Source organism: Erpetoichthys calabaricus, chromosome 2 (genome assembly GCF_900747795.2).
Source record: "Erpetoichthys calabaricus chromosome 2, fErpCal1.3, whole genome shotgun sequence".
Classification (NCBI taxonomy): domain Eukaryota; kingdom Metazoa; phylum Chordata; class Cladistia; order Polypteriformes; family Polypteridae; genus Erpetoichthys; species Erpetoichthys calabaricus.
Genome location: NC_041395.2, coordinates 345,130,064 through 345,156,410, shown reverse-complemented (window position 1 = coordinate 345,156,410; position 26,347 = coordinate 345,130,064). Strand labels below are relative to the sequence as shown.

Below are 26,347 nucleotides of genomic sequence, written 5' to 3'. Positions count from 1 at the left end.
CCGTTACAGTAAAGTTTTAGTTAAAAAAAAAATATATATGTAGAATTTCAAATCAATCTGCGGTGGGCTGGCGCCCTGACTGGGGTTTGTCTCCTGCCTTGCACCCTTTGTTGGCTGGGATTGGCTCCAGCAGACTCCCCCGTGTCCCTGTAGTTAGGATATAACGGGTTGGATAATGGATGGATATGAAATCAATCAAATCAAATCAAAATCTTTATTGTCATTGTAGCAATGAGACATTGTACAACGAAATTTAGGGCAATGTTCTAATGCAAAAATAAAATAAAAGCAAAACACGATTACTCAAGTTAAAACTAAAATAAAAAGGGAATAAAATAAGTACCACAATAGTCCATAACAGCAGAACAATGTTTTCCACTCATACATATGTCATATTGCACTTGTCCCTTGTCCAATGTTAACCTACAGCTGTATTGTAAACATGAAGGTGCACTCGGTCAGATTGACCACTTAGCAGCATTCAGCATGGTGATGATGGCTGAAGGATAGAAACTGTTTCTCAGTCTATTTATCTTAGTCTTTATGGAGCTGAAACATCTGCTCAAATAATGCATGTCCTGGGTGTGATGGGTCCTGAAGAATTTTCTTGACGTTCCTGAGGCAACAAGAACCATGTAGTTCTTCTAGTGAGGGGAGAGGACAGCCGACTATCCGCTGGGCAACCTTAATGACCCTGTGGTGCTCTTTCTTCTGTGCTACTGTGCAGCTGGAGAGCCCCGCACAGAGGTAGTAGACCAGGATGCTCTCTTCTGTGCAGCGGTAAAAGGACACCAGCAGTTTCTCAGAGATGTTGTTCTTACCGAGCACCCTCAGGAAGTAGAGTCTCTTTTGGGCCTTCTTCACTACCTCAGAATTGTGTGTTTGTCCCAGGTCAAGTCCTCCCTAATGGTGACTCCCAAGAGGTGGAAGTCTGAGACCCTCTCCACACAGTCTCTGCTGATGATGAGTGGCTGGATGTTGTTAGCCTTCTTCCTGAAGTCCACAATGAGCTCCTTGGTCTTGGCTATATTTAGGAGCAGGTTGTTATTCCTACACCATGTTTCCAGCCGCTCCACCTCATCCCTGTAGGTGGACTAATCCCCCCTTAGAGATGAGCCCTACTACCGTGGTATCGTCAGCGAACTTAACAATGGTGTTACTGTAGTGGGCAGGAATGCAATCATGGGTGTAGAGGGTATAGAGCAGGGGGCTCAGCACAGCTCCTGTGGGAAGCCAGTGCTGAGGCTGATGGGTGTGGAGAAGTAGGGGCCCACTCTAACCCTCTGAGTGCGATCACTCAGGAAGTCCTTGATCCAAAGGCAAGTGGAGTGTGGAAGTCCTATGTCTGACAGTTTGGTCACCAGTCTGTGGGGTAAGATGGTATTAAAGGCAGAGCTGAAGTCTATGAAGTGCAGCTATGTGTAGCTCCCCTGCTGCTCCAGATGGGACAGAACAGCATGGAGAACAGTGGCCACAGCGTCCTCCGTAGACCTGTTTGCTCTGTAGGCAAACTGGTACGCATCAAGCATGGGAGGAATGAATGGCATGATGTGGTTCCTGATGAGCTTCTCGAAGCACTTCATAACCACAGGGGTCAGTGCAACTAGCATGTAGTCATTAAGACTGGTGATGGTCTGTTTCTTGGCCACAGGCACTATGACAGGGGATTTCAGGCCACATGGCACAGTGGACTGAAACAGAGACTGGTTGAATATTCTGGTGAAGACCCCAGCCAGTTGGTCTGCACAGTCTTTCAGCATGCGTCCCGAGATGCCGTCAGGTCCAGACAGCCCACAGCGTGCATCTCACCATCATCCAAAGGTACATATTTACCTTGAATTTTAAATATAAACTCCTCAAAACAATTAAAAGACCACTTTTTAATGAGACTATAGCATCAAGACAATGAAACTTCTGGGCTGTTGATCTGCTCAGTTCAGTAGCAGAGGGGCTTGTTCATCAGTTTCAGCTGCTTTGGTGCACTAGAGGGGCAACAATGAGATGACCCCCAAAACAGGAATAAATGGTTTAACAGCTGGAAGGAGGCCACTGACATTTTTCCCTCCTCATCTGTTGTGTCACTACTGGTAGCATGAGGCCATACCTGGACCCTAAAGAGCTGGCACAGGTAGTCCAACTTCTCCAGAATGGCACATCAATACGTGGCATTGCCAGAAGGTTTGCTGTGTCTCCCAGCACAGTCTCAAGGGCATGGAGGAGATTCCAGGAGACAGACAGGCAGTTACTCTACGAGAGCTGGACAGGGCCCCTCGTAGAAGGTCCTTAACCCATCAGCAGGACCCACCGGTATCTGCTCCTTTGGGCAACAGGATGAGCACTGGCAGAGCCTACAAAATGACCTCCAGCCGGCAGGCAGGCAGGCAGGCCACTGGTGTGAATGTCTCTGAGCAAACAATCAGAAACAGACTTCATAAGGGTGGCCTGAGGGCCCAACATCCTCTAGTGGGCACCGTGGAGCTCGATTGGCATTTGCCATCAATCAATCAATCCTCTTTGTTCCTTGTGGAACAAAGCTCCCTCCATCGCCTTGCAGCATGTTGTGCTTCTCCCCATGACAGGTTCATCTTTTGAAGCTCTTGTACCACCGTTCTACGCCAGGTGTTTTTGGGTCTTCCAGTTTTTCTTTTTCCGGGTGGTGTCCATCTTAAGGCAACTCTTGGGATGCGGTTTTGCTCCATCCTTAACACATGTCCAAGCCATCTTAAGCGTCTTAATGTAATGTCCTTGGTGATGCATTGACTGTTTGTTTTCTTATATAATTGTTGGTTTGATATTTTGTTGGGCCAAAAGATCTGGCAGATTCGTTTGAGACATCTGTTGTGGAAGACCTCAAGTCTCCTCTATCTGTACTGACCACACGCCAACACTCTGAACCATACAGGAGGACAGACTTTACATTGCTGTTGTACAGGAGCATCTTTGTTTTTAGGCTGTATTGTTTAGACCTCCAGATGGAACGGAGTTGGAAAAGGCGCCCTGAGCCTGTCCCAGCCTTGCTCTAATGTCTTTATGGACAGCGCTGTCCTTGCTGATAAGGCTGCCAAGGTAGGTAAAGTCCTCCACAAACTCGAGTGGTGCTCCGTTTACCTGGATGGGTGCTGTGGTGATGAAGTTTATGCACATCACTTGGGTTTTGGAGGTGTTGATGTTAAGTCAGTGAGAGTGTTGCCCATAAGGACATGGCATTTGCCATAGAATACCAGAATTGGCAGGTCCACCACTGGCGCCCTGTGCTTTTCACAGATGAGAGCAGGTTCACCCTGAGCACACGTGACAGACATGAAAAGGTCTGGAGAAGCCGTAGAGAACATTATGCTGCCTGTGACATCGTTTAGCATGACCGGTTTGGTGGGTGGTCAGTGATGGTCAGTCTGGGGAGGCATATCCATGGAGGGACGCACAGACCTTTACAGGCTACACAACGGCACCTTGACTGCCATAAGGTATCAGGATGAAATCCTTGGACCCATTGCCAGACCCTATGCTGGTTCCTCCTGGTGCACGACAATGGCTGGCCTCATGTGGCGAGAGGATGAAGGAATTGATCCCATTGACTGACCCCCGCTCACTTGCCTGACCTCATATCCAATACAACACCTTTGGGTGGGACATTATGTTTCGGTCCATCCGATGCTTCAGACTGTCCAGGAGCTCAGTGATGGCCTGGTCCAGATCTGGGAGGAGATCCCCAGGACACCATCCATCATCTCATTAGGACGTTGTCAGGCATTCATACAAACTACTGAGGACGATCTGGAGTTGCTGCAATGAAATTTTGTCCAAATGGACTCGCCTGTCTGTCGCCTCATTTGCTCCCTTTGATTTTCGGGGTGTCCCTCTGTCGGTTGATCTTTTTCATTTCCATTCTTTTGTTCCTCACACATCACCAGATCAGTCCATAGCAGTAGAGAGAACCAGCAGGATTGTTTTCCCCATTGAGTGGTCCTTGAAAATTTTTGAGCAGTTTATAACTATAGAAACTGAGCAGCAGTTTTAGAAGTGACTGAAGTGTTTCTTAATTTTCTTCAGTGGAATGTTAAAAGTAATAAATGAAGACTACTAACAGAGCCCGATTTCTACTGATGTTCTCACCCCTCAAGAGTGTATTTTTCTGAGAGTGTCCTGTAAACAGACATTGCTATAACTCGATATTCTCAAATTGTGAATTTGCAATCCAAAGTTCTTCACTGTCCCCAGTCCTGTCTCCAGGTCTCAATGTCCAGGTCTGGCAGTGAAAGCAAAGTGGGCTGGCAGGGCAGCATTTACAACTTCACATTGGGCAGCAGAAATCTTCGAATTGGCTCTTAATTGGACTGGTCTCATAACACAGAGGGGCTGGAGAAGAAAGGACGGAGCGGGCACTTCCTCCTTAGCAGACTGCGTTCCTTTAAAGTGAGAAGCAAAGTGACGTCCTTCACATCATCTACAACTCTGTGATGGCCAGCGTGGTGTGCTGGGCTGTTAACATCACTTCAAGTGAGGACCACCAAATCAACAAGCTGATTAAAAAGGGCAGGCTCAGTTATGGGGCGCACTTTGGACCCCCAGGAGGCCGTAACAAGGGAGAGAATTAAAACTAAACTGAGTGGCGTTATGAACAATGCTGCACATCATCTCTCTGTGACACACCAACACTGAGGACATTCAGCCATCAAATCAGTCAGCAGATGTGTGTGAGGAAATGTAATGGGGAGCTCCTTTATACCAAATGGACCTGTATAGCGCCTCACTGGGACTGGCACTGCCAAGCCAGAAGTTTTCTTTCTTTAAATTATTTTGGTGTCTGTTCAGATTATAGTGTGTGTTTATTTATTCACAGCGCATCACTTTTTTCACATTTTGTTATGTGTTATCTCTCCCTTTATCCTGACTAGTCTCCCAGTCCCTGCTGCTGAAAAACATCCCCACAGCATGATGCTGCCACCACCATACTTCACTGTAGGGATGGTGCCAGGTTTCCTCCAAACGTGACGCCTGGCATTCACACCAAAGAGTTCAATCTTTGTCTCATCAGACCAGAGAATTTTCTTTCTCATGGTCTGAGAGTCCTTCAGGTGCCTTTTGGCAAACTCCAGGTGGGCTGCCATGTGCCTTTTACTAAGGAGTGGCTTCCGTCTGGCCACTCTACCATACAGGCCTGATTGGTGGATTGCTGCAGAGATGGTTGTCCTTCTAGAAGGTTTTCCTCTCTCCACAGAGGACCTCTGGAGCTCTGACAGAGTGACCATTGGGTTCTTGGTCACCTCCCTGACTAAGGCCCTTCTCCCCTGATCACTCAGTTTAGATGGCCGTCCAGCTCTAGGAAGAGTCCTGGTGGTTTCGAACTTCTTCCACTTACGGATGATGGAGGCCACTGTGCTCATTGGGACCTTCAAGCAGCAGAAATATTTCTGTAACCTTTCCCAGATTTGTGCCTCGAGATAATCCTGTCTCGGAGGTCTACAGACAATTCATTTGACTTCATGCTTGGTTTGTGCTCTGACATGAACTGTCAACTGTGGGACCTTCTATAGACAGGTGTGTGCCTTTCCAAATCAGGTCCAGTCAACTGAATTTATCACAGGTGGACTCCAATGAAGCTGCAGAAACATCTCAAGGATGATCAGGAGAAACAGGAGGCACTTGAGCTCAATTTTGAGCTTCATGGCAAAGGCTGTGAATACTTATGGACATGGGATTTCTCAATTTTTTTATTTTTAATAAATTTGCAAAAACCTCAAGTAAACTTTTTTCACGTTGTCATTATGGGGTGTTGTGTGTAGAATTCTGAGGAAAAAAATGAATTTAATCCATTTTGGAATAAGGCTGTAACATAACAAAATGTGGAAAAAGTGATGAAGTGCTGTGAATACTTTCTGGATGCACTGTATTTATCCATCCATTTTCCAACCTGTTGAATCCTAACTACAGGGTCATGGGGTCTGCTGGAGCCAATCCCAGCCAACACAGGGCACAAGGGCAGGAAACAATCCCGGGCAGTGTGCCAACCCACCACAGGACACACACACGCACACACTAGGGACAATTTAGAATCGCCAATCCACCTAACCTGCATGTCTTTGGACTGTAGGAGGAAACTATTTATTTATCTATTTATGTAATTATTTATTCAAACAGCTCCTATAAAAGGACAAATTTCTCCCTGGGACAAGTTCTATCTATCCATCCATCCAGCTGTGATTTGGGGCTGCTTTACTGCCTTTGGGGGGCTGGATGCCTTGCCATCACCAAGGTGAAAATGAATTCTCAGCTTTATCAGGGTTGACCTGGGGCAGCAAGACAATGGCCCAAACCGTCAAAATGACTCTACAAGTACAGAATGGGTTAAAAAACAGAAAAGAAACTCTGAGTTTTGGAGTCCACTGGAGATTCTGCGGAAAGACCACACGTCCTAGGAATGAGGCTGAGCTGATGCCATTCTGTAAGGGACGGTGGTCCAGAATTCTTCATGGACATCATGCAGGTGTGATCTGCAGCTACTGGAAGTGTCTGTGAGAGGCAAGAGTGGCATTTGGGGGGGTGGCAAGTGGGGCAACCATCCCAGGCCCCAGGCCTAAGGGGGCCCTGCTTTTGAGGTCTGCGTGTCCTGTTCAAGTGGATTTGTCAATTTTGATCAAGCCCGCTTGTCTTCTTACAAACATATAGCTGTTTATTGCAATGAGAAAATCCTGTGTATGTTAACCATATTTTTATTAAATTCGGGTGCAACTTTTTCCAGTCCACACATAGCGGTAACAGCGTTTGACGTAACCGGCCCCGCGTGGGGTGGCTCCGCCCTATAAGCCCCGCCCACCCCTAAGGCCGCCTCTGCCCACAGATATTAAACTTTTTACTTTTTCCAGGACACCCTGTGAATGTTTGACGGTCCTATAAAGACGTGAAAGGTCAGAACTGTTAATGCGTTGTTAGCGTGGGCATATTGTGCTCGTCTATACTTATGACTTTAATGGAAATCGGTTCACATTTTGTATTATTATTATTACTAGTAACACGTTATGTATATAGCGCCTTTCCCATTATGAGCAATTCATGCAGAAAATGCGTTTGTTCTTGCAAAGGTTCCACATACTTTGTCTTGCCACTGTTCTCATCATGGCATCAGTGCCACTACAGGCCTAGTTGGCACTAAGGCATCCTAGAATTGGGGGGCACCGCTGCTCCTGTCTTGTCCCTTTCCCCAGCTCGCTACCAATTCAAGTGTCACAGCGGCTTGAAGACGCCTCATCTACGAGGCGGGGCCGTGGGGCGGCGGAAGCGCAAAGGGTTAACCGCTAGAACGACACCTTCGTTCCGCTTCGGCCTTCATCTCCTCCCCGCAAAGGAAGCGCTCGAGTGAGCAAGACGGGAGTCGCGTCAACGTGCGGAAAGCGGAGTGCCGACATGAAAATTCAGGCGACTCCCAAAGTGACAGCCTGGCCGCCGGTGTCTGCCTGGCACACGAACACCGCGGTAGGCGCTTTACTGCTCGCCGTGGTGACGCTCCTGCTGATCCGGCAACTTTTAAAACAGCGGAGACCAAGAGGCTTTCCTCCGGGGCCGTCACGTTTGCCTTTAATTGGGAACGTCCTGTCACTCGCCTCCGAACCACACGTCTTTATGAGGAAACAAAGTGAAAAACACGGGCAGGTAGGCGATGACGGGGGGGGGGGGGGCGCGGTGGTCTGGTCGAGTAAGCTGCATGGATATTATTGTGCAGTGAGAGATACGAGGATGGCAAATCTCAAAAGCGCACTTCGTTTACTTTGAGGGCAAACTTTCACCTTAGTCGCCGCGCTCGAGCGCCCTCTGCAGCTCAACTTCAACTGACAACGTCTTGTAGTTCAGTTTCGGTAATAAGGCGCCCTCTGCTGCTTGTTTGACAGAACGGATCGTTCATATGCTCTCCTTGTAAACTTTTAATAATACGATTTTATTGAATTTGAGTTAGAATAAAACTATTACGGTTTACTTAAAGAAGTGCCGACTCGTCAGTCGTAATTCGCCTTCTATTCTCCCGTCTGGGTGGCGCAGTGAGTAGCGCTGCTGCCTCGCAGTTGGGAGACCTGGGGACCTACTTTCGCTTCCCGGGTCCTCCCTGCGTGTTCTCCCACAGTCCAAAGACATGCAGGTTAGGTTGATTGGCGATTCTAAATTGGCCCTAGTGTGTGCTTGGTGTGTGTGTCCTGCGGTGGGTTGGCACCCTGCCCGGGATTGGTTCCTGCCTTGTGCCCTGTGTTGGCTTGGATTGGCTCCAGCAGACCCCTGTGACCCTGTGTTCGGATTCAGCGGGTTGGAAAATGGATGGATGGATGGATTCTCCCGTCTCCGCAGAAGGCAGTTGTACATTCTGGTGGGCCGCAGGCTTTAACCAATTTCTGAATAAGAAACCATTTATTTACTACTAAAGCAGTATGTGTTACGGGCTTATTCTTAGTTACGTATATTGCCTGCTTTAGTTTTAAACAGCGGCATTCGAATTTGAATGGTCTCCTCTTTTTACTTTCTCGTAGGGAAAGTTTTGTAATCGTCCAAAAATTCTATTTCGAGATTTTGATGAATCTTGAGACCTCCCTGAATCCGACTATACCAGTTTTGTAATTATGTCTGTCTGTCTGTAAACACTTGCATACAAGTATTCGGTACAAAACGTAGATTTCTATTAACTTGTGTGCTCTTTCCGCTAACCGGAAGTGGTACTTTACCTTTTATTCACGCTGCTGCAGAGTCCGATTTATTCAACTTTACTTTTATAATAATCGTTAAATGTATTATTAATTTGATTTGATTTGTTGTTGATAGTTATTTAATATACATAATATAAAAATATATGGGTGGTGCATTGGGTAGCGCTGCTGCCCCGCAGTTAGGAGACTTGGTTCGCTTCTCGGGTCCTCCCTGCGTGGAGTTTGCGTGTTCTCCCCGTGTCTGCGTGGGTTTCCACCCGCCGTCCAAAGATATGCAGGTTAGGTGGATTGGCGATTCTAAATTGGCCCTAATGTGTGCGGTGGGCTGGCGCCCGGCCCGGGGTTTGTTTCCTGCCTTTTGCCCTGTGTTGGCTAAGATTGGCTCCGGCAGACCCCCACGACCCTGTAGTTCGAATATAGCGGGTTGGATAATGGATGGATGGATGGATGGATAAAAATATAATCATTGTCTTGCGGTTTACTCCTCAAATATCCATCTCCATATCTGAGTATACGAGAATGTTGAGGGGAGACCACTGGCGATTTTTTTTTAACCTGCCATCAGTTAATAATGAGGTGATAAAGGAGCCTGCAGCTCGACAGCGCACGGGCTTCCATTTAAAGCTGAGTCCGTGCCTTATGAAATATCTGTTTGAATAAAATGTGCTGTAATGTAATGAGAGGGAGAGAGAAGGGACGGACCAAGGGGTACAAATTGATATTTACATAGATAGATAGATAGATAGATAGATAGATAGATAGATAGATAGATAGATAGATGTGAAAGGCACTATATAATAGATAGGTAGATACTTTATTAATCCCAAGGGGAAATTCACAATCAATCAATTCACAATCACAAAAAATTACACTATGATATAAAAATTCTCAGAAAGTGAAAACTCTGCATTGTGATCGAGATTTGCCTTGGAAGAATGAGTGCCGTACTAAGCCACAAAATTAAATGCCAGGCTTCATGATCTGCTGACGCGGCTACTAATTATAAAATAATAATAATAATAATGCTTTACATTTATGTAGCGCTTTTCTCGTTACGCACACCACATAATGATGCAGATGACCTTAAGCAATGGAAAGGCGCTATATAAATAAAATGTGTTCTTATTACTATTTACATAGTGACATTCTGCGCCAGCACACGTGAGCTGTTAGGTGGTGAAGTGGTGAGAGATAGAGAGCCAATTAGAGACAGGGGGTCAGAATGACCAGGCCGTGGTGGCCAGTTTAGCCAGGACATCAGGATACCCCCTTACTCTTCACGAAGGGATCTTTAATGACCACAGGGAGTCGGGACTTCGGCTTTACGTTTAATCCGAAGGACGGAGCCATTTTTACAGCTCATTGTCCCCATTATCACAGGGTAAGCGCCCCCTGCTGGCCTCACCAGCACTCCCAGCTTTTCCTGGTTGAACTCCCATCGATTGATTGGCTGTATTCTCAGTCCCGTAAGTCTGTATCTTTCTTTTTATGTTTTCGCTGCTGTATGCTTCTGAATTTCCCCCCTTGGGATTAATAAAGTTGTATCTAATCTAATCCAAGCACTGGCCGGGTCTTCACGTGCTGATGACCTGTTCTGAAGTCCAGGTGGAGTGGCTGCCAGTATTTTGGTTAAACTGATCGGTACGACAAACCCGCAGAGTCCTCCAGGACGCCTGGCTTTGCAGCGGGGACTCTAAAGTTCAGTTCTGGGGTCGCGCGGTGGCTGCAGGCTTCAGTTCGTCTCACAAATCGGAGGGTCACTCGTGTCTCATCAGCCTAATTGTTTAGCGGGCCTTTTATTTCTTTGTTTTTTGTTTTTAATTCTGCATTCAGAAAAGTGACGCAGTATGTACATTCGGAAGAAACTGAGAAACGGCTTTTCTTTGTCGTCAATTTTAACGCTTACATTTGTTGTGCCATTTTTATCTCGATTCGCCTTAGTTGCTTCTTAAATTGTATTCGGATGCTGACATTTAGTCGCGATGGGTAGATGAAGCCCCATGAAGCTTCTAAAGGTTCTTCCCGATTGTGACGGAAGAAGATCTAAAATTAGTGACGTCTGGTGGGTTACAGAAGTTCTAGCAGGCGTGAGCTGGACACGGCCCGAGTGACCGTCACCCTTGTTGATGGCAGAGTCACAATCGGACGGGTGCGCTAAAACGACAAAAGCCCAAGAACGCCGTGCGTGTTCATCTTGACCATTCGTTGTTATTATGAATATTGTAGCACCGCACCGATCCCCATCTGCGCCGAGTGCCAACGGACCCTCAATCTTTACGTCACTCGCAATCTTCAGACGGAGCGCGTGCTGCTGCCGCCTGTCAAGATAAGTCATTTTCAAACACTCCCTTATATTTAACGTTTATATTTACTCATTGTAAATTGGGGATGCTCCCTAGAAAATTAAGGAACGGATAGATAGATAGATAGATAGATAGATAGATAGATAGATAGATAGATAGATAGATAGATAGATAGATAGATAGAAATGAAATCACTATATAATAGATAGATAGATAGATAGATAGATAGATAGATAGATAGATAGATAGATAGATAGATAGATAGATAGATAGATACTTTATTAATCCCCAAGGAGAAATATATGGCTGACCTGTAAGTGAAGCACTTGATAATTTAATTAGGGTTAGGGTTAGTTTTCTTTAAATAACTCTTTCTGTGTTACGTTCAACTGTATTGGAATCATATACCGTATAACAGAACCCAAAGAATATGACACCGCCCCTGATGGAGTTCAAATGATGACAATGGCAGGCTTGCTGTTTTTCTAGGCTCCCCTGCCGCTGCTGCTCATTTGTGTGTCTCAATGCCAACCAAGAGTGCTGGGCGCTGGCGACTCGTTCCCTAGGCTGATGTGACAATTGCAATCATGATGTGACGATTGCGATGTAAACAATAAGAATCCATCGAAGCCACTGCTGATTCATAATTGGGTGACAACGTTTTCACGTATAGGGGGATTTTTCCTGTGAGGCAAAGTGAAAGATTAATTATTTTTTATCAGGATTTGGGGAATAATTTCCGTCAGGGGCAAAGAGAATCCTAACGGGATTGAGGGAATGTGCTTGTGGAACTGGGCACACATGAGGGGGTTTAGAGCAGGGTTTCTCAAACCTTTTTTCCAACCGTGGCCCCCTTTCGACCTCGTTTCCTTCATGTGGACCCCTGGCTTACCGGTAAAAAGGTAGCTATTTAAATGTTTTGTTTGTAAATAGAACACGTTTTATTATAACACAACAGAATTTATTACATTACAATGCAAATTACATACAATATTTTCTTAATTTATAAAATACAAAAAAAATATATTTTTAAATATTTCTCGATCAATGTGACCCTTGTGCTTGATGACCAGAAACAGATTTTTTTTTTTAAATCCGTTTCTATTGTTGTGAGGGATAACCGAAGATCACCTCAGTCCGTTATGTTAAGGCGATTCCGCAGATTGGCTCAGTAAATAATTCACACCACTGAAACCTGATTCTGTATTACCACGACACTGGTACGAATTTCGCAAAACGAATGCGGGTAATTTAATTTTAGACACGGGGGTCTCACATTAATTTGATTGAATTTTTTTTTGTATCAGTATGCTGCTGCTGGAGTATGTGAATTTCCCCTTGGGATTAATAAAGTATCTATCTATCTATCATATAGTGCCTATCTATCTATCTATCTATCTATCTATCTATCTATCTATCTATCTATCTATCTATCTATCTATCTATCATATAGTGCCTTTCTTTCTATCTATCTATCTATCTATCATATAGTGCCTTTCTATCTATCTATCTATCTATCTATCTATCTATCTATCTATCTATCTATCTATCTATCTATCTATCTATCTATCTATCATATAGTGCCTTTCTATCTATCTATCTATCTATCTATCTATCTATCTATCTATCTATCTATCTATCTATCTATCATATAGTGCCTTTCTTTCTATCTATCTATCTATCTATCTATCTATCTATCTATCTATCTATCTATCTATCTATCATATATTGCCTTTCTTTCTATCTATCTATCTATCTATCATATAGTGCCTTTCTATCTATCTATCTATCTATCTATCTATCTATCTATCTATCTATCATATAGTGCCTTTCTATCTATCTATCTATCTATCTATCTATCTATCTATCTATCATATAGTGCCTTTCTATCTATCTATCTATCTATCATATAGTGCCTTTCTATCTATCTATCTATCTATCTATATCTATCTATCTATCATATAGTGCCTTTCTATCTATCTATCTATCTATCTATCTATCTATCTATCTATCTATCTATCTATCTATCTATCATATAGTGCCTTTCTTTCTATCTATCTATCTATCTATCTATCTATCTATCTATCTATCATATAGTGCCTTTCTATCTATCTATCTATCTATCTATCTATCTATCTATCTATCTATCTGTCTATCTATCTATCTATCTATCATATAGTGCCTTTCTATCTATCTATCTATCTATCTATCTATCTATCTATCTATCTATCTATCTATCTATCTATCATATAGTGCCTTTCTATCTATCTATCTATCTATCTATCTATCTATCTATCTATCTATCTATCTATCTATCTATCTATCTATCTCACATATTTCTTTCAGTCAAATCGGTGTTGGTTAATATTGATGCTTTGCACGATTTGAGATGAAATCCCCCGTTAGAATATCTCCACAAAGATCATTGAAAGGCAATATTCAGGGACCATCTTTGTTTTTGGGGTACTTGTGTACTAAACGGACGGCATGAGAAAGGAAAACAGAAGTGTTCTGACAAATTCATAAGATATTTATTGGGATAAACAGGCTCCATGGGGGAGCTTTCACTGCCGTCCGTTTAGTACACAAGTACCGTTTTTGGTTTTAACGAAATATGCAAATTTTAAGAGAATTTTTTGAATTCTTTAATATTTTGCAAAATTAGTCTATTTTACATTTTGAATGTGCAGATTGATTGGAAAAGGTGCCAAGTGGCGTAACTAGGGGGCGGTCCGCCCCGCGCGGTACATTTTTGGGGCGGCATTATTGACCAAACGGCTCAGTACAATTCGTGTGTAAGCAGCAGGTTTGGAAAAATATCACTCATGAACAAAAGCAGTAAAATTCTCTGATTTTTATCCACAAATGCTTCAAAACTAATTTTCAGACTGTCCTTCTGTGACGGCATCAGACACAGCAGTTGAAATTTAGGAGGTAATAACAAAAATAAACATGAAACATTACACCGAGATGAATTTCTAGGAAGATAAACAACTAATTTAGAATTTCATTTCGTTATTCGCGTTCTTGCTCTGCGAAGAAAACATCCCCACTGTAGTATATTGCGAATTAAGGTTTTAAATAAAGTTGTTATGAACCAGATAACCAAGGTGAGTACAGTATATGAACAAATAAGGGGAGGGGTTAGTAACAGAGAGTACTGGAGACGGGCGTCTTTTGTAAAGTTCTGTTTCATGTGCTTTAATAAATCAAAAGCTTTTCTGAGTTAACCATCTGCCTTGCACTGAATCATTTACGGAAGCTTCCAGAACGAATAAAGAATATTACACCCACCTATCACTTGTACACTACGCTGGTTCTGGTTTTCGCAGCGTAATTATATTAAACTAATAATCAGAACACGGCTTTATCAGTGAAGTGTCTATATTATGTTCTTATCTAGTTGATGCTTATAAGTATTTATATGTGAAAAATGATTGCTGTTTCTCTATATATGAATATGCAAAATGTATCTTAATTTTTCTCTATACGTCATTTAAATTTTCTATTTAAACAGGTTAACATATTCAGATATGTTGGAGGGCGGCAAATTGAAGCACCGCCCCGGCATGAACTCGGGCTACGCCACTGAAAGGTGCGTCCCTAAATCAAGATAAACTCTCAAATTGGAAATAAAAGCTATTAAGCAATTATTTTTAACAGCAATCGTGAAAGGAATGGCTAAAATACCTGTAATATTCATAGGAAGAAACAGCACTAACACTGCTGCAGCCGCGCACCTTTCCAGTGACACACGAGAAGCTGAAATGTGAAATCGCCGCAGGGTACCGCGCAGTGGTGGGCGGAGGCTGGGAGCGGAAGTGACGTTGCCGCCACAGAGCGCGCTTGACGATTCATTCACCGCGAAGCGCTGTCACTTCACTCCTGTTTTCTTTTTTCTTCGTATCCCACTTTGTGGTCGTATAATCTTGTGCCGTGGCTCCCCTTTTACGGGACCAGAGCAGCAGTGGGAAACGTTCGTGTTCTTTGGTTCAGTGGCTGCAGGTTTTTGCTCCAAACCCGGGTGTTTAATCAGTAAACAGTCCTTGTCAATAATTTAATTCCATGCCGTAAACTCTGCAATGTCAGCGCATTCTTATATCGTAGAATTGTTTGTTTTTGAATGAGGATATCATTCAAATGATTTGGAGTTTAAAGCAGACGTGCAGCTTTCAGTCCTTCTCGGTATTTTATTAAAACACACAGCGCGTGACAAATCCACATGAGTGTAAATGGAAACGCGTTAAATGGAGAGCTGCTGGTACTTTGGTCCTTTGCATCTTAATACTAATGAGGAGCAGTCGGCTATTTAAGACTACAAATAAGAAATGAAGGGTTCAAAATTTTAACAAGCAAGACAACTAAAATAAGGTGACCAGAATTTTTTGGGCCAATCCGGGGACATGGGGGGGGGGGGGGGGGGTTACAATGTACAGATCACGAGTACGGACTCTAAACACTACACACTACAAAGCGAAAGCTTATCACGTGATTTCTCGCCAAAGTTGCAGGATGCGTTAAAGCATAACCGAGGACAAAGCACCGCGCATGCGCGCCGAGTTCAAATTATCGTGGTGATGAGATACATTCAAAAAAGTGAACCAGCTGAAACCGGGGACATGTTTCTGAGTGGGGACAGTTATCCGAAAAAGGGGACTGTCCCCGGAAAAACGGAGACAGATGGTCACCTTAACTAAAATGAAGCTGAAAAATGTCACTTGAGCAGTAAAGGTTTCTTCTGTGTCTACTCGACTGTATGTGTACTTTTCTACTTTTATTTTCTATTTTTATTTATTGATCACTCCTATCACTTTATTTTATGTGGATTTGTTCCCTGGACACACTTTTTTGTGAATTTCCCCTTGGGATTAATAAAGTATCTATCTATCTATCTATCTATCTATCTATCTATCTATCTATCTATCTATCTATCTATCTATCTACTCTGTATTGGCAAAAGTATTGGCACCCCTGCCTTTACACACACATGAACTTTAATGACGTCCCATTCTTAGTATGGAGTCGGCCCACCACCCTTTGCAGCTCTAACAGCTTCAACTCTTCTGGGAAGGCTTTCCACAAGGTGGAGGAGTGTGTTGATGGGAATGTCTGACCAGGAGAGCGTTGGTGAGGTCAGGCGCTGATGTTGGACGAGAAGGTCCGACTCACTCACAGTCTCCACTCTATTGGGTTGAGGTCAGCGCTCTGTGCAGCCCCACCAGACTCGCTCCTCCATTTCTTTATAGGCCTTGCTTTTGCGCACTGGTGTGTGTGCCCAGTCATGTTGCCATCCTCAAACTGTACCCACAAAGTTGGGAGCGTGAAATTGTCCAAAATGGCTTCATAAGAGTTCTTTTGACTGGAAATAAGGGGCCAAGTCCAACCCCCCCACCATAATCCCCCCCTCCACCAAACTTTACACTTGGCACAGTGCAGTCAGGTGAGTCCTGCCAAGCCCAAACTCGTCCATCGCATTGCGTGATTTGCCCCTCCAGAGTTCACGTCTGCCCTGCTCTCAAGCCCGGTGCCAGTGTGGTGGGCTTTACATCACTGCATCTGACGCTTTTCATCACACCTGGTGATGTCAGGCTTGGCTGCAGCTGCTCGGTTTCCATGAAGCTCTCTCTCTGTCTGCTGCACTGTTCTTGAGCTTTTGGGGGTCTGTAGCTATCGTCTCTGTGGAAAGCTGGCGACTTCTGCCCACCTCAGCACACGCTGTCCCCACTCTATGATTTTACGTGGCCTACTACTTCGTTGCTGTTGTTCCCAATTGCTTCCACTTTGTTATAATACCACTAACAGTTGACCAGGGAATATTTAGTAGCGAGGACATTTCACAAATGGACTTATGGCACAGGTGGCATCCTATCACAGTACCAGGCTTGAATTCACTGAGCTCCCGAGAGCGACCCATTCTGTCACAAATGTGTGTAGAAGCCAGCAGTCTGTATGCCGAGAGGCTTCAGTTTATACACCTGGAACACCTGAATTCAGTGATTTGGAGGGTGGGGGGTCCCAATACGTTTTGGCAATCCATCCATCCATTATCCAACCCGCTATATGCTAACTACAGGGTCACGGGGGTCTGCTGGAGCCAATCCCAGCCAACACAAGGCGCAAGGCAGGAACCAATCCCGGGCAGGGTGCCAGCCCACCACAGGGCACACACACACACACCAAGCACAATTTAGAATCGCCAATGCACCTAACCTTCATGTATTAGGACTGTGGGAGGAAACTGGAGTCCAATGTCTGTCTGTCTGTCCGCTTTTCACCAGAGAACTACTTAACGGATTTAGATCGGGTTTTTTTCTAGAATTTGCTTGAATATTCCGGTTTGTTTTGCAACTTCTCTCATTGAACTAAGTGTCATAGTTTGCTAGCAGGACCGATATACTGTATTCACGCAAATCTGAGACAGAGGCTGAAGGCCGAGGAGTTGGGGAAGCGGGCAATGCCCTCCTCACTCACACGCCAGTCGCTCTACCTTTGCGTTTTGGAGTGCACCTTGCCTTCTCTTAGCTAGCGACGACTTTTTGTTTCATTGATTTTTAAAGTTTGTCCTGTTTCCCTACAGAGCCGCAGGGGATGGCTAATCTCTATATATATAAAATCCAACATCTGTCTGTCTGTCTGTTTTTCACGAGAGAACTACTTGACAGACTTAGATCGGGTTTTCTTCTAGAATTTGCTTGAACATTCCAGTTGATTTTGCGACTTCTCTCATCAGAGTGCACTTGCAGAAGTGGGGAGGGGGAGGCGGGGCCTCAGGAGTGGGGCGGAGCCCTGTTTCATTACTACGTGGGCGGAGCCGCAGGGGGGGACAGCCATTCAGAAATAAAGGAAGCAGCTGGGCTGGAATAGAAAGTCGCGGCCCTCCGAGACCACTGGACTAGAGTGTCAGTGACACGTCAAAAGTCCCAGGACGTACAACGGAACAGTAATAATGTGGGGTTTGCCTAACTGTCCCGTGACAGGTTCCACACTTGTGGACTCCAGTTTTATTCCTTCTCTGTATAAGATATGAGAGGTCGTTACGTATCCCCTTTCATACCACCAGGGACAGCACAAAGCTTTGGGACAGTCGGACCCCTGCAGGTGCTTCCGTGACGTCATCAGTCAGGTGGTTGTAAATCTTCTTTAAACAGAAGCGGAGACGAGCCTCAAAGCCCCGGTGTCAGACGTCCCGGCCCTAAGAATTAGTGATGAGACAAATGACACTGAATGGTAACGTAGAGCTGCTACTTCAATGTTTCATCCGTTTGTGTGCCAATCTACCGTGTAATAAAACGCTAAGGTCTGCGTTTCCCAGTCCCTCGGAGCAATCTGATTGGTCAGGGTGGCTTTGGTGATGCAGCGCCAGGTACACCCTGAGAAAGGAGACTATAAAACCTGGACGGGAGGCGAGGAAGGAGCCTCAAAACTAACAAAGGAGTCTGAGAAGGCAGCGTGATGGGTGGCGCTTGAGAACGGGTGGGCCGGTGAACATGCGGACAATGAGGGAAAGGCGCTGAAAGTACACGCAGGGCTCGTTGTAGAAGATATTTGTCAACAGGGACAGGTACCATAACTCGTGGTATATAAAGGGCTTAACTCAGTGGACTTCAAGTTCAATCCCGTGGACCACCTTTTGCTTTTAACTGGACACCCGCCTTTATTAACCAAGCTGTTATTTCCCAGCTTCTGCCTATTTTTGTGTCAATCCATTGCGGCCACCAGGGGGCGCTCCAGCTCCCCAAACGCCCAACACAGACAGGCCATGGACACAAGTCTCAGTAATTGATTGGTGTGAACTTCAAATCCTATGATGTCCTGTGGGTATCCACTGCAACCCAAGGTGGGTGGCCTGCCATCTTGTGTATGCTACCTCCCCTGGTTCTTCCCGGGTGAGGGTGTCCGAGCTTGGCAAGGCCCCTGGCCATCCCTCACACCAGAAAATACAAAATGAGTTTGCTAAAAGTTTAGGACGTCACAACAAGCATACCAATGAGGCACAAAGAAGGTTTGGGGCAGCCGCCCCGTATATTGTAGGTTGTTGACACTCAAAAAGCACTGGCATATTGGAGTTCAAAACGGAACTGATTCACAGGTAGAAAATGGTGGTTATTAAGGGGGGCAGAGGAAGTGACGTCATCGGGGGGGCCAGTACCGGAATTGACATCACCGGGCCCGGAACTGGAAGTGTTGTCATTGGGCCAGGGAGTCGGAAGTGACGCCATCGGGCCAGGGAGTCGGATGTGACGTCATCAGGATCACAACCAGAAGTGACGTCATCGGGCCTGGAACCAGAAGTGATGTTGTTGGGCCTGGAACTGATTGTGACGTCATCGGGCCTGGGGGACCAGAAGTGATGTAACTGGCCTGGGGATCGGAAGTGACGTTGTTGGGACTGGGACCCCAACCGGAAGTGACATCATTGGGCCTGGAGGACTGGAAGTGACGTAATTGGGCCTGGGGGACCAGAAGTGACATCATCGGGCCTGGGGGACCAGAAGTGACGTCATCAGGCCTGGAATTGAAAGTGACGTCATCAGACTGGGGAGTCGGATGTGACATCATCAGGATCAGAACCAGAAGTGATGTTGTCGGGCCCGGAATTGATTGTGACGTCATTGGGCCTGGGGGACCAGAAGTGATGTAATTGGCCTGGGGATCGGAAGTGACGTTATTGGGACTGGGACTGGAACTGGAAGTGACATCATTGGGCCTTGGGGACCAGAAGTGATGTCATCAGGTCTGGAATTGAAAGTGACGTCATTGGGCCGGGGAGTCGGATGTGACGTCATTAGGATTGGAACCAGAAAGTGACGTTGTCGGGCCTGGAATTGGATGTGACGTCATTGGGCCTGGGAGACTGGAAGTGACGTAATTGGGCCTGGGGGAACAGAAGTGATGTCATTGGCCTGGGGACCAGAAGTGACATCATCGGGCCTGGAATTGGAAGTGATGTTGCTGGGACTGTGACCGGAACCGGAAGTGACATCATTGGGCCTGGGGGACCAGAAGTGACATCATCGGGCCTGGAATCGAAAGAGACGTCATCGGGCCGGGGAGTCGGATGTGACGTCATCAGGATCAGAACCAGAAATGACGTTGTCGGTCCTGGAACTGGATGTGACGTCATTAGGCCTGGGGGACCGGAAGTGACATCACTGGCCCGGGGACCAGAAGCAACATCATCAGGCCTGGAATCGGAAGTAACATTGTTGGGACTGGGACCAGAACTGGAAGTTATATCATCGGGCCTAGGGGACCGGAAGTGACATTATCGCCACCTGGCAGAATTTCACGAGAATGGTCTGTAGGAGAAGAAGAGAAAGGGTTAATGCACTCGGGGGGGGGGGGGCCCCGTCATTCGAGCCCTTTGGCTCCCTCCCATGTGTGACGAGGGTAATGTAGTAATCATTTGTGTGTGTGACGTTAATTATTGTTCTTTTTCTTACTTTTTAAGATCTTCTGCTCCTTTACGCCTTTTCTTATTAATCGGCTCACAAATGAACTTCATACTTTAGTATTCACTGTCGTTTGCACCGTGTCTGTGCCGCTCCACACTAATCGTCAGTATTTGGTTGAAATTTAGTGAGTAAACTCCACAAGGGCAAAAAGGTGAATTAAAAAGAATACATTAAGAGAAGGTATTGCAAAAATTAGATTAGATTAAATAAATTTTATCAATCCCATGAGGAAATTCAAATGGAAAAAGCAGCAGAAACATAAAAAACAAGGACAGAGACTCACAGGACGGATATTACAGCCAATCAATCAATCAATCAATCAATCAATCAGTAAATAAATAAATAAAATAAACATAATGAGTATGTCAGGAGAAAGCACTGAACTGCCTCATTAAGAGGGGCAGATAAGACCCCCAGAGACGCTTCTTAGCACACCGTGGTGGAATGAGCCTGTGCCTATAAGAGCTATTTTTTCAAGATGACATCCAGTTTTGCACCCCCCCCCCCCCATTTATTAATCAATAAGTAAATAAATAAATATAAACGCAATGATAATGTCAGGTGACGTAGCAATTAAAAAAAATGCTAATTTCTGAATGTGGTTTACCTGCACTAGCTGTGCCCGTCCGGGTCGGCTCCATACTCCCTGTGGCGACTGGCAGCTTTCTTGAACCGTCGATATTCGTGAACTGAGATGAGCCTGGCAAATGAGGACAGACAGACCGACACAGCGAGGGGTAGGTGCAAAATGCCATGTTCGGGTCACAAATCTCAACAGATATTTCAATTACTCAATTATTATTTGGTCTCGTGGCCTTTGCTCCATAATGAGCGGCTCAGAGAGGGTCATGCCAACCCAAGCGCAGTGATGTTTTTATTCTTTTGTTTCTTCTCTCGCTCTTTCTTTCCCCTTCTCATTTTTTTCGTCGGTCTCCGCCATGCAGGCTCCTCTTCTGATTGGGTGCAGATGTGACCCTCTGCCCACACTGAGGTGACAATGTGACACCCAACTGATCCCCCTGCACACGTGAGTGTGATGAGCTGCCATCAGGCGCATACCTGCCCCCATTCTGCATACTATTGGCACGTTGATTATTTATTTAAAATCTTCCCAACGCCACGGACCTCTTATCACATTGGCACAGCTTTCTGAATGCAAACTGAGAAGAAAAAGACTAATTGGTGGCACTTCGATAGAGCGTCTACCACTCAGACTGCGACTTCTCTTGGTCTTCATAACACTTGTAGAACATCAGTAGATGCTGGGTGGCATATTGACGTGTGGTAAAATTACTTGGATTCACAGACCCAATATGCAATATCAAGAGAAATGCATCTCCGTTAAGCCCCCTCAGACCACTCCAAAGGGGAAGTTTTGTTAGTCGATGTCATTGCAGAGATGAATGGCCACTTCACGGATGCTTTCCAAGTGTTATGAAGACCCTAAGAAGTGTTTGTTAAGGTAATGAGTAACGGATGCCTTTATGCAGTACGTAAAGTGTTAGCAGATGTGGCCTGCAGAGGGTGCACCAGCCACCCAAACCCGACACAGACACCGGGCACAAGTTCCAGCACAACACACTTTTTTATTCACAGTGGGAAAGGATTCCCAAAACCCGTTTCCCACAAGCAGCACAGATAAAAACAGTGCCTTCTTTTCCTTTCCTTCATTTCTTTCTCTCTCTTTCTCTGCTTCGCCTCCACTCCTCCACCGCCAAGCTTTGTCCCTCTCCCTCCCGACTCCGGCTCCTTTTAAGCTGCACCTGGGGGTCCTCTGGGTGGCTCTTTAGCACAGTGTGGAATCAAAGCAGGTGTGGTGAAAGCCCCAACATTGTAGGGCCCTGCCATCTCTGGAGCTCCCCCTGGTGGCCCCCACAGAACCCAAAAGGGCAGCAGCGAACTCCAACTCCCAGCATACCCTGCCACAGCGACCGAGTGGGGGTGGGGGGGATGGGAACGTTCAGAGAAATGTCAGAGCCCTACAATGTTGGGGTTTTCACCACATTCATCTCCATTCATCTCTGCGGCCCTCATAATGCCCTGAGCCCACACTCTCCTCCCCTGGTCCTTCCATCCAACTGGCGTCCCAACCGGGTAGGGACACGGGCTAATTAAAGATGTCGGACTGAACTAGTTATTTGGGAGACAGGTTGGAGTGAAAACCGGCAGCCACGGTGGGACCCCAGGACCAAACTTTGGAAACCCACTCCCCCACACACCTTTAGAGTATACATGTCACCGGGCGTCATTGCAAGGCGAGAATTTTCTTTTTTCGGAAACCAGAAATCTGTGACTCTAACCCGACCCTTAAATATGTTTTGTAAAGAGCGCAGACTTCACAGCCTCTGTGCGTCTCGTCCATTTCAGCAGGCTCTTCTCTTTTTGAGCACATCCTCTGTAAAGGGCACGAGTGGCTCCTAAAAAAAAAACCACCGTCTGCCTGGCACCGAGGACTCGCTCTGAAAACTTCACTTCTGCCTGGCTGAAACCACACAAAGACGGCCCTCCTTCCAAAAGTGCAATTCCCTTCTCGTCAGACATTCGTGGTCTTTTTACGTTTTAGGAGTTATCGAGCGAGAGACGGGATCTGCAATGAAAGAGGCAAAGGTCGGCCGTTAGTGCTGCTGAAGTTAATAGTTGACTCTCTTTGGACGTTGACGTTATTTATAAGCCGTTTGAGAAGTCACTTATTGATTGGGCTGTAGATAGGAAAGGCACTAAGTCATAAATTTTACTCTGAACTTTTTCCTCTTCATCATTTTAAGTCTCCGGGATTTAAAAAAATAAAGAATCCGTAAATACAGTTGACGTCAGAAGTTTCCATCCACTTCGGGTGAATTCTTTAAAGTTCACTTTACAATCCCTCCACGGATTTTCTACAAACAAACTATAAATTTGGCGTAACGTTTGAGACGTCGACTTTGTGCAGGACACTTTTTCCAGCGGGTGGCACGGTGGCGCAGTGGGTAGTGCTGCTGCCTTGCAGTTCATGGTTCACTTCCCGGGAAGTTTGTGTGTTCTCTTCGTGTCTGCGTGGGTTTCCTCCCACAGTCCAAAGACATGCAGGTTAGGTGCACTGGTGATCCTAAATTGTGTGTGCGTGTGTGCCCTGTGGTGGGCTGGCGCCCTGCCCTGGGGTTTATTCCTGCCTTGTGCCCTATGCTGGCTGGGATTGGCTCCAGCAGACCCCCGTGACCCTGTGTTAGGATATAGCGGGTTGGACAATGACTGACTGACTCACTGACTGACTTTTTCCAGCAAAGTTCACAGACCTCCGAGTTTTTCGCTTTTTCTTGACCATATCACAAATCCAGTGGGTCACAGATTTCCATACACTTTGTTAACTGGGCTTTTCAACGGCTCGGAAAATTCCAGAAAATGACGTCAAGCCTGTAAGTAATTAGACAATGAGCCTCATTGGGGTCGACACATGGATGGATGTTAAGGCCCACAGAAATAACCAGGACGTGGTGGGCAGTTTAGGCAGGACATCGGGAAATGGCCGACTCTTTACGAAGAATTCCAAGGGTCCTTTGATGACCTGAGAGATCCAGAATCTCGCTTTTAATATCTCATCTGAAAGATGGCGCCATTTATAGCTGTACTGGGGCACTGGGATCCACACTCAGTCTACCACACGATAGCAAGATAATGTTTATTGTCACCGTACATGACAATGAGGTATCGTTTGGAGCAAGAAAATGGAGAGATGCTTCATATAAGAGCGGACAAGGAACGAAGCAAACACGAGAAACTAAGAGGAGCACAGTTACAGTCCAGAGATACACAAAGGTCAACATGTAAGCGTAAATAGAGAAGTAATAGAGAGTAATACAATGCCTTAGCAGCCTCAGCTTCAGACCCTTCTTCTTCTTCTTCTTTCGGCTGCTCCCATTAGGGGTCACCACAGCAGATCATCTTCTTCCATATCTTCCTGTCCTCGCCGTTTTGATCTGTCACACCTGTCACCTGCATGTCCCCACTCACCACATCCATAAACCTTCTCTTAGGCCAGTGGTTCTCAAACTGTGGGGCTTGGCCCCCCTAGGGGGGCACGAAGTAACAAAAAGGAGGGCGCGAAGATGTGAAAAAAAACGTTAGGGGGGCGCGATTAAAACTGTTATGAAAACTCGGGCCGCAAATACTTAAAGGTTGAGAAACGCTGTCTTAGGCCTTCCTCTTCTCCTCTTCCCTGGCAGCTCTATCCTTAGCACCCTTCTCTCATTATACCCAGCATCTCTCCTCTGCACATGTCCAAACCAATGCAATCTCGTCTCTCTGACTTTGTCTCCCAACCGTCCCACCTGAGCTGACCCTCTAATGTCCTCATCTCTAATCCTGTCCATCCTCATCACACCCAATGCAAATCTTAGCATCTTTAACACTGCCACCTCCAGCTCTGTCTCCTGTGCCACCATCTCCAGCCCATATGACATAGCTGGTCTCACTACCATCCTGTAGACCTTCCCTGTCACTCTTGCTGATACCCGTCTGTCACAGATTACTCCACTCTTCTACTGCACTCTCTTCTTCAGCTCTCTTCCACACTCCCCATTACTCTGTATTGTTGATCGTATTCTTCTTCTTTCGGCTGCTTTTGTTAGCGGTCACCACAGCAGATCATCCCACAGGCCACACCCATCACCTGCGTATCCTCTCTCACCACATCCATAAACCTTCTCTTAGGCCTTCCTCTTCTCCTCTTGCCTGGCAGCTCTATCCTTAGCACCATTTTCGCAATATATCCAGCATCTCTCCAAACCAACGCCATCTCACCTCTCTGACTTTGTCTCCCAACCATCCCACCTGAGCTGACCCTCTAATGTCCTCATTTCTAATCCTGTCCATCCTTCGTCACACCCAATGTAAATTTTAGCATCTTTAACTCTGCCACCTCCGGCTCTGTCTCCTGTGCCACCGTCTCCAGCCCATGTAAGCTGGTCTCACTACCGTCCTGTAGAACTTCCCTGTCACTCTTGCTGATATCCATCTGTGACAGATCACTCCTGACACTCTTCTCCACTCTGCCTGCACTCTCTTCTTCACTTCTCTTCTACAGTCCCCATTACTCTGTACTGTTGATCCCAAGTATTTAAACTCATCCACCTTCACCAACTCTACTCCCCTCATCCTCACCATTCCACTGACCTCCCTCTCATTCACACACATGTATTCTGTCTTGGTGGTCCTACTGACCTTCATTCCTCTCCTCTCATATCTCCACCTCTCCAGGGTCTCCTCCACCTGCAGATCACAATGTCATCAGTAAACATCACAGTCCACGGGGACTCCTGTCTGATCTCGTCTGTCAACCTGTCCATCACCATTGCAAATAAGAAAGGGCTCAGAGCCGATCCCTGATGAAATCCCACCTCCGTCACTCCTACCGCAGACCTCACCACAGTCACACTTCCCTCGTACATATCCTGTACAACTCTTATGTACTTCTCTGCCACTCCCGATTTCCTCATACAATACCACAGCTCCTCTCAGTCACCCTGTCATATTCTTTCTTCAGGTCCAAAAAGATGCAATGCAACTCCTTCTGGCCTTCTCTCAACTTCTCCATCAACATCCTCAGAGCAAACATCTCATCTGTGATGCTCTTTCTTGGCATGAAACCATCCTGCTGCTCACTAATCATCACCTCCCTTCTAACCTGATCTTCCACTACTCTTTCCCATAACTTCATGCTGTGGCTCATCAATTTTATCCCCTTGTAGTTACTGCAGTCCTGCACATCCCCCTTATTCTTAAATATCGGCCCACCAGTCCACTTCTTCTCCACTCCTCAGGCATCCTCTCACTTTCCAAGATTCCATTAAACAATCTGGTTAGAAACTCCACTTGCCATCTCTCCTCAACACCTCCATGCTTCCATAGGTATGTCATCTGGACCAACGGC

At 45.8% G+C, this 26,347-nt stretch overlaps 2 protein-coding genes across 3 annotated transcripts in view; one reads left to right on the top strand and one right to left on the bottom strand.

Moving 5' to 3' along the window:
- The window catches only part of LOC114647383 (protein inscuteable homolog), a 646,645-nt gene that overhangs the window by 374,789 nt on the left and 245,509 nt on the right, over positions 1-26,347 (bottom strand). The gene's annotated exons all lie outside the window — the stretch shown is intronic.
- The window catches only part of LOC114647381 (vitamin D 25-hydroxylase), a 43,287-nt gene continuing 24,244 nt past the window's right edge, over positions 7,305-26,347 (top strand). For both annotated transcript variants that reach the window (XM_051923485.1, XM_028796083.2), the window contains exon 1: positions 7,305-7,647. In XM_051923485.1, coding sequence (XP_051779445.1) covers positions 7,402-7,647 — 246 coding nt within the window. In that variant the 5' untranslated portion in view covers positions 7,305-7,401. The remainder of the gene's footprint in view (positions 7,648-26,347) is intronic.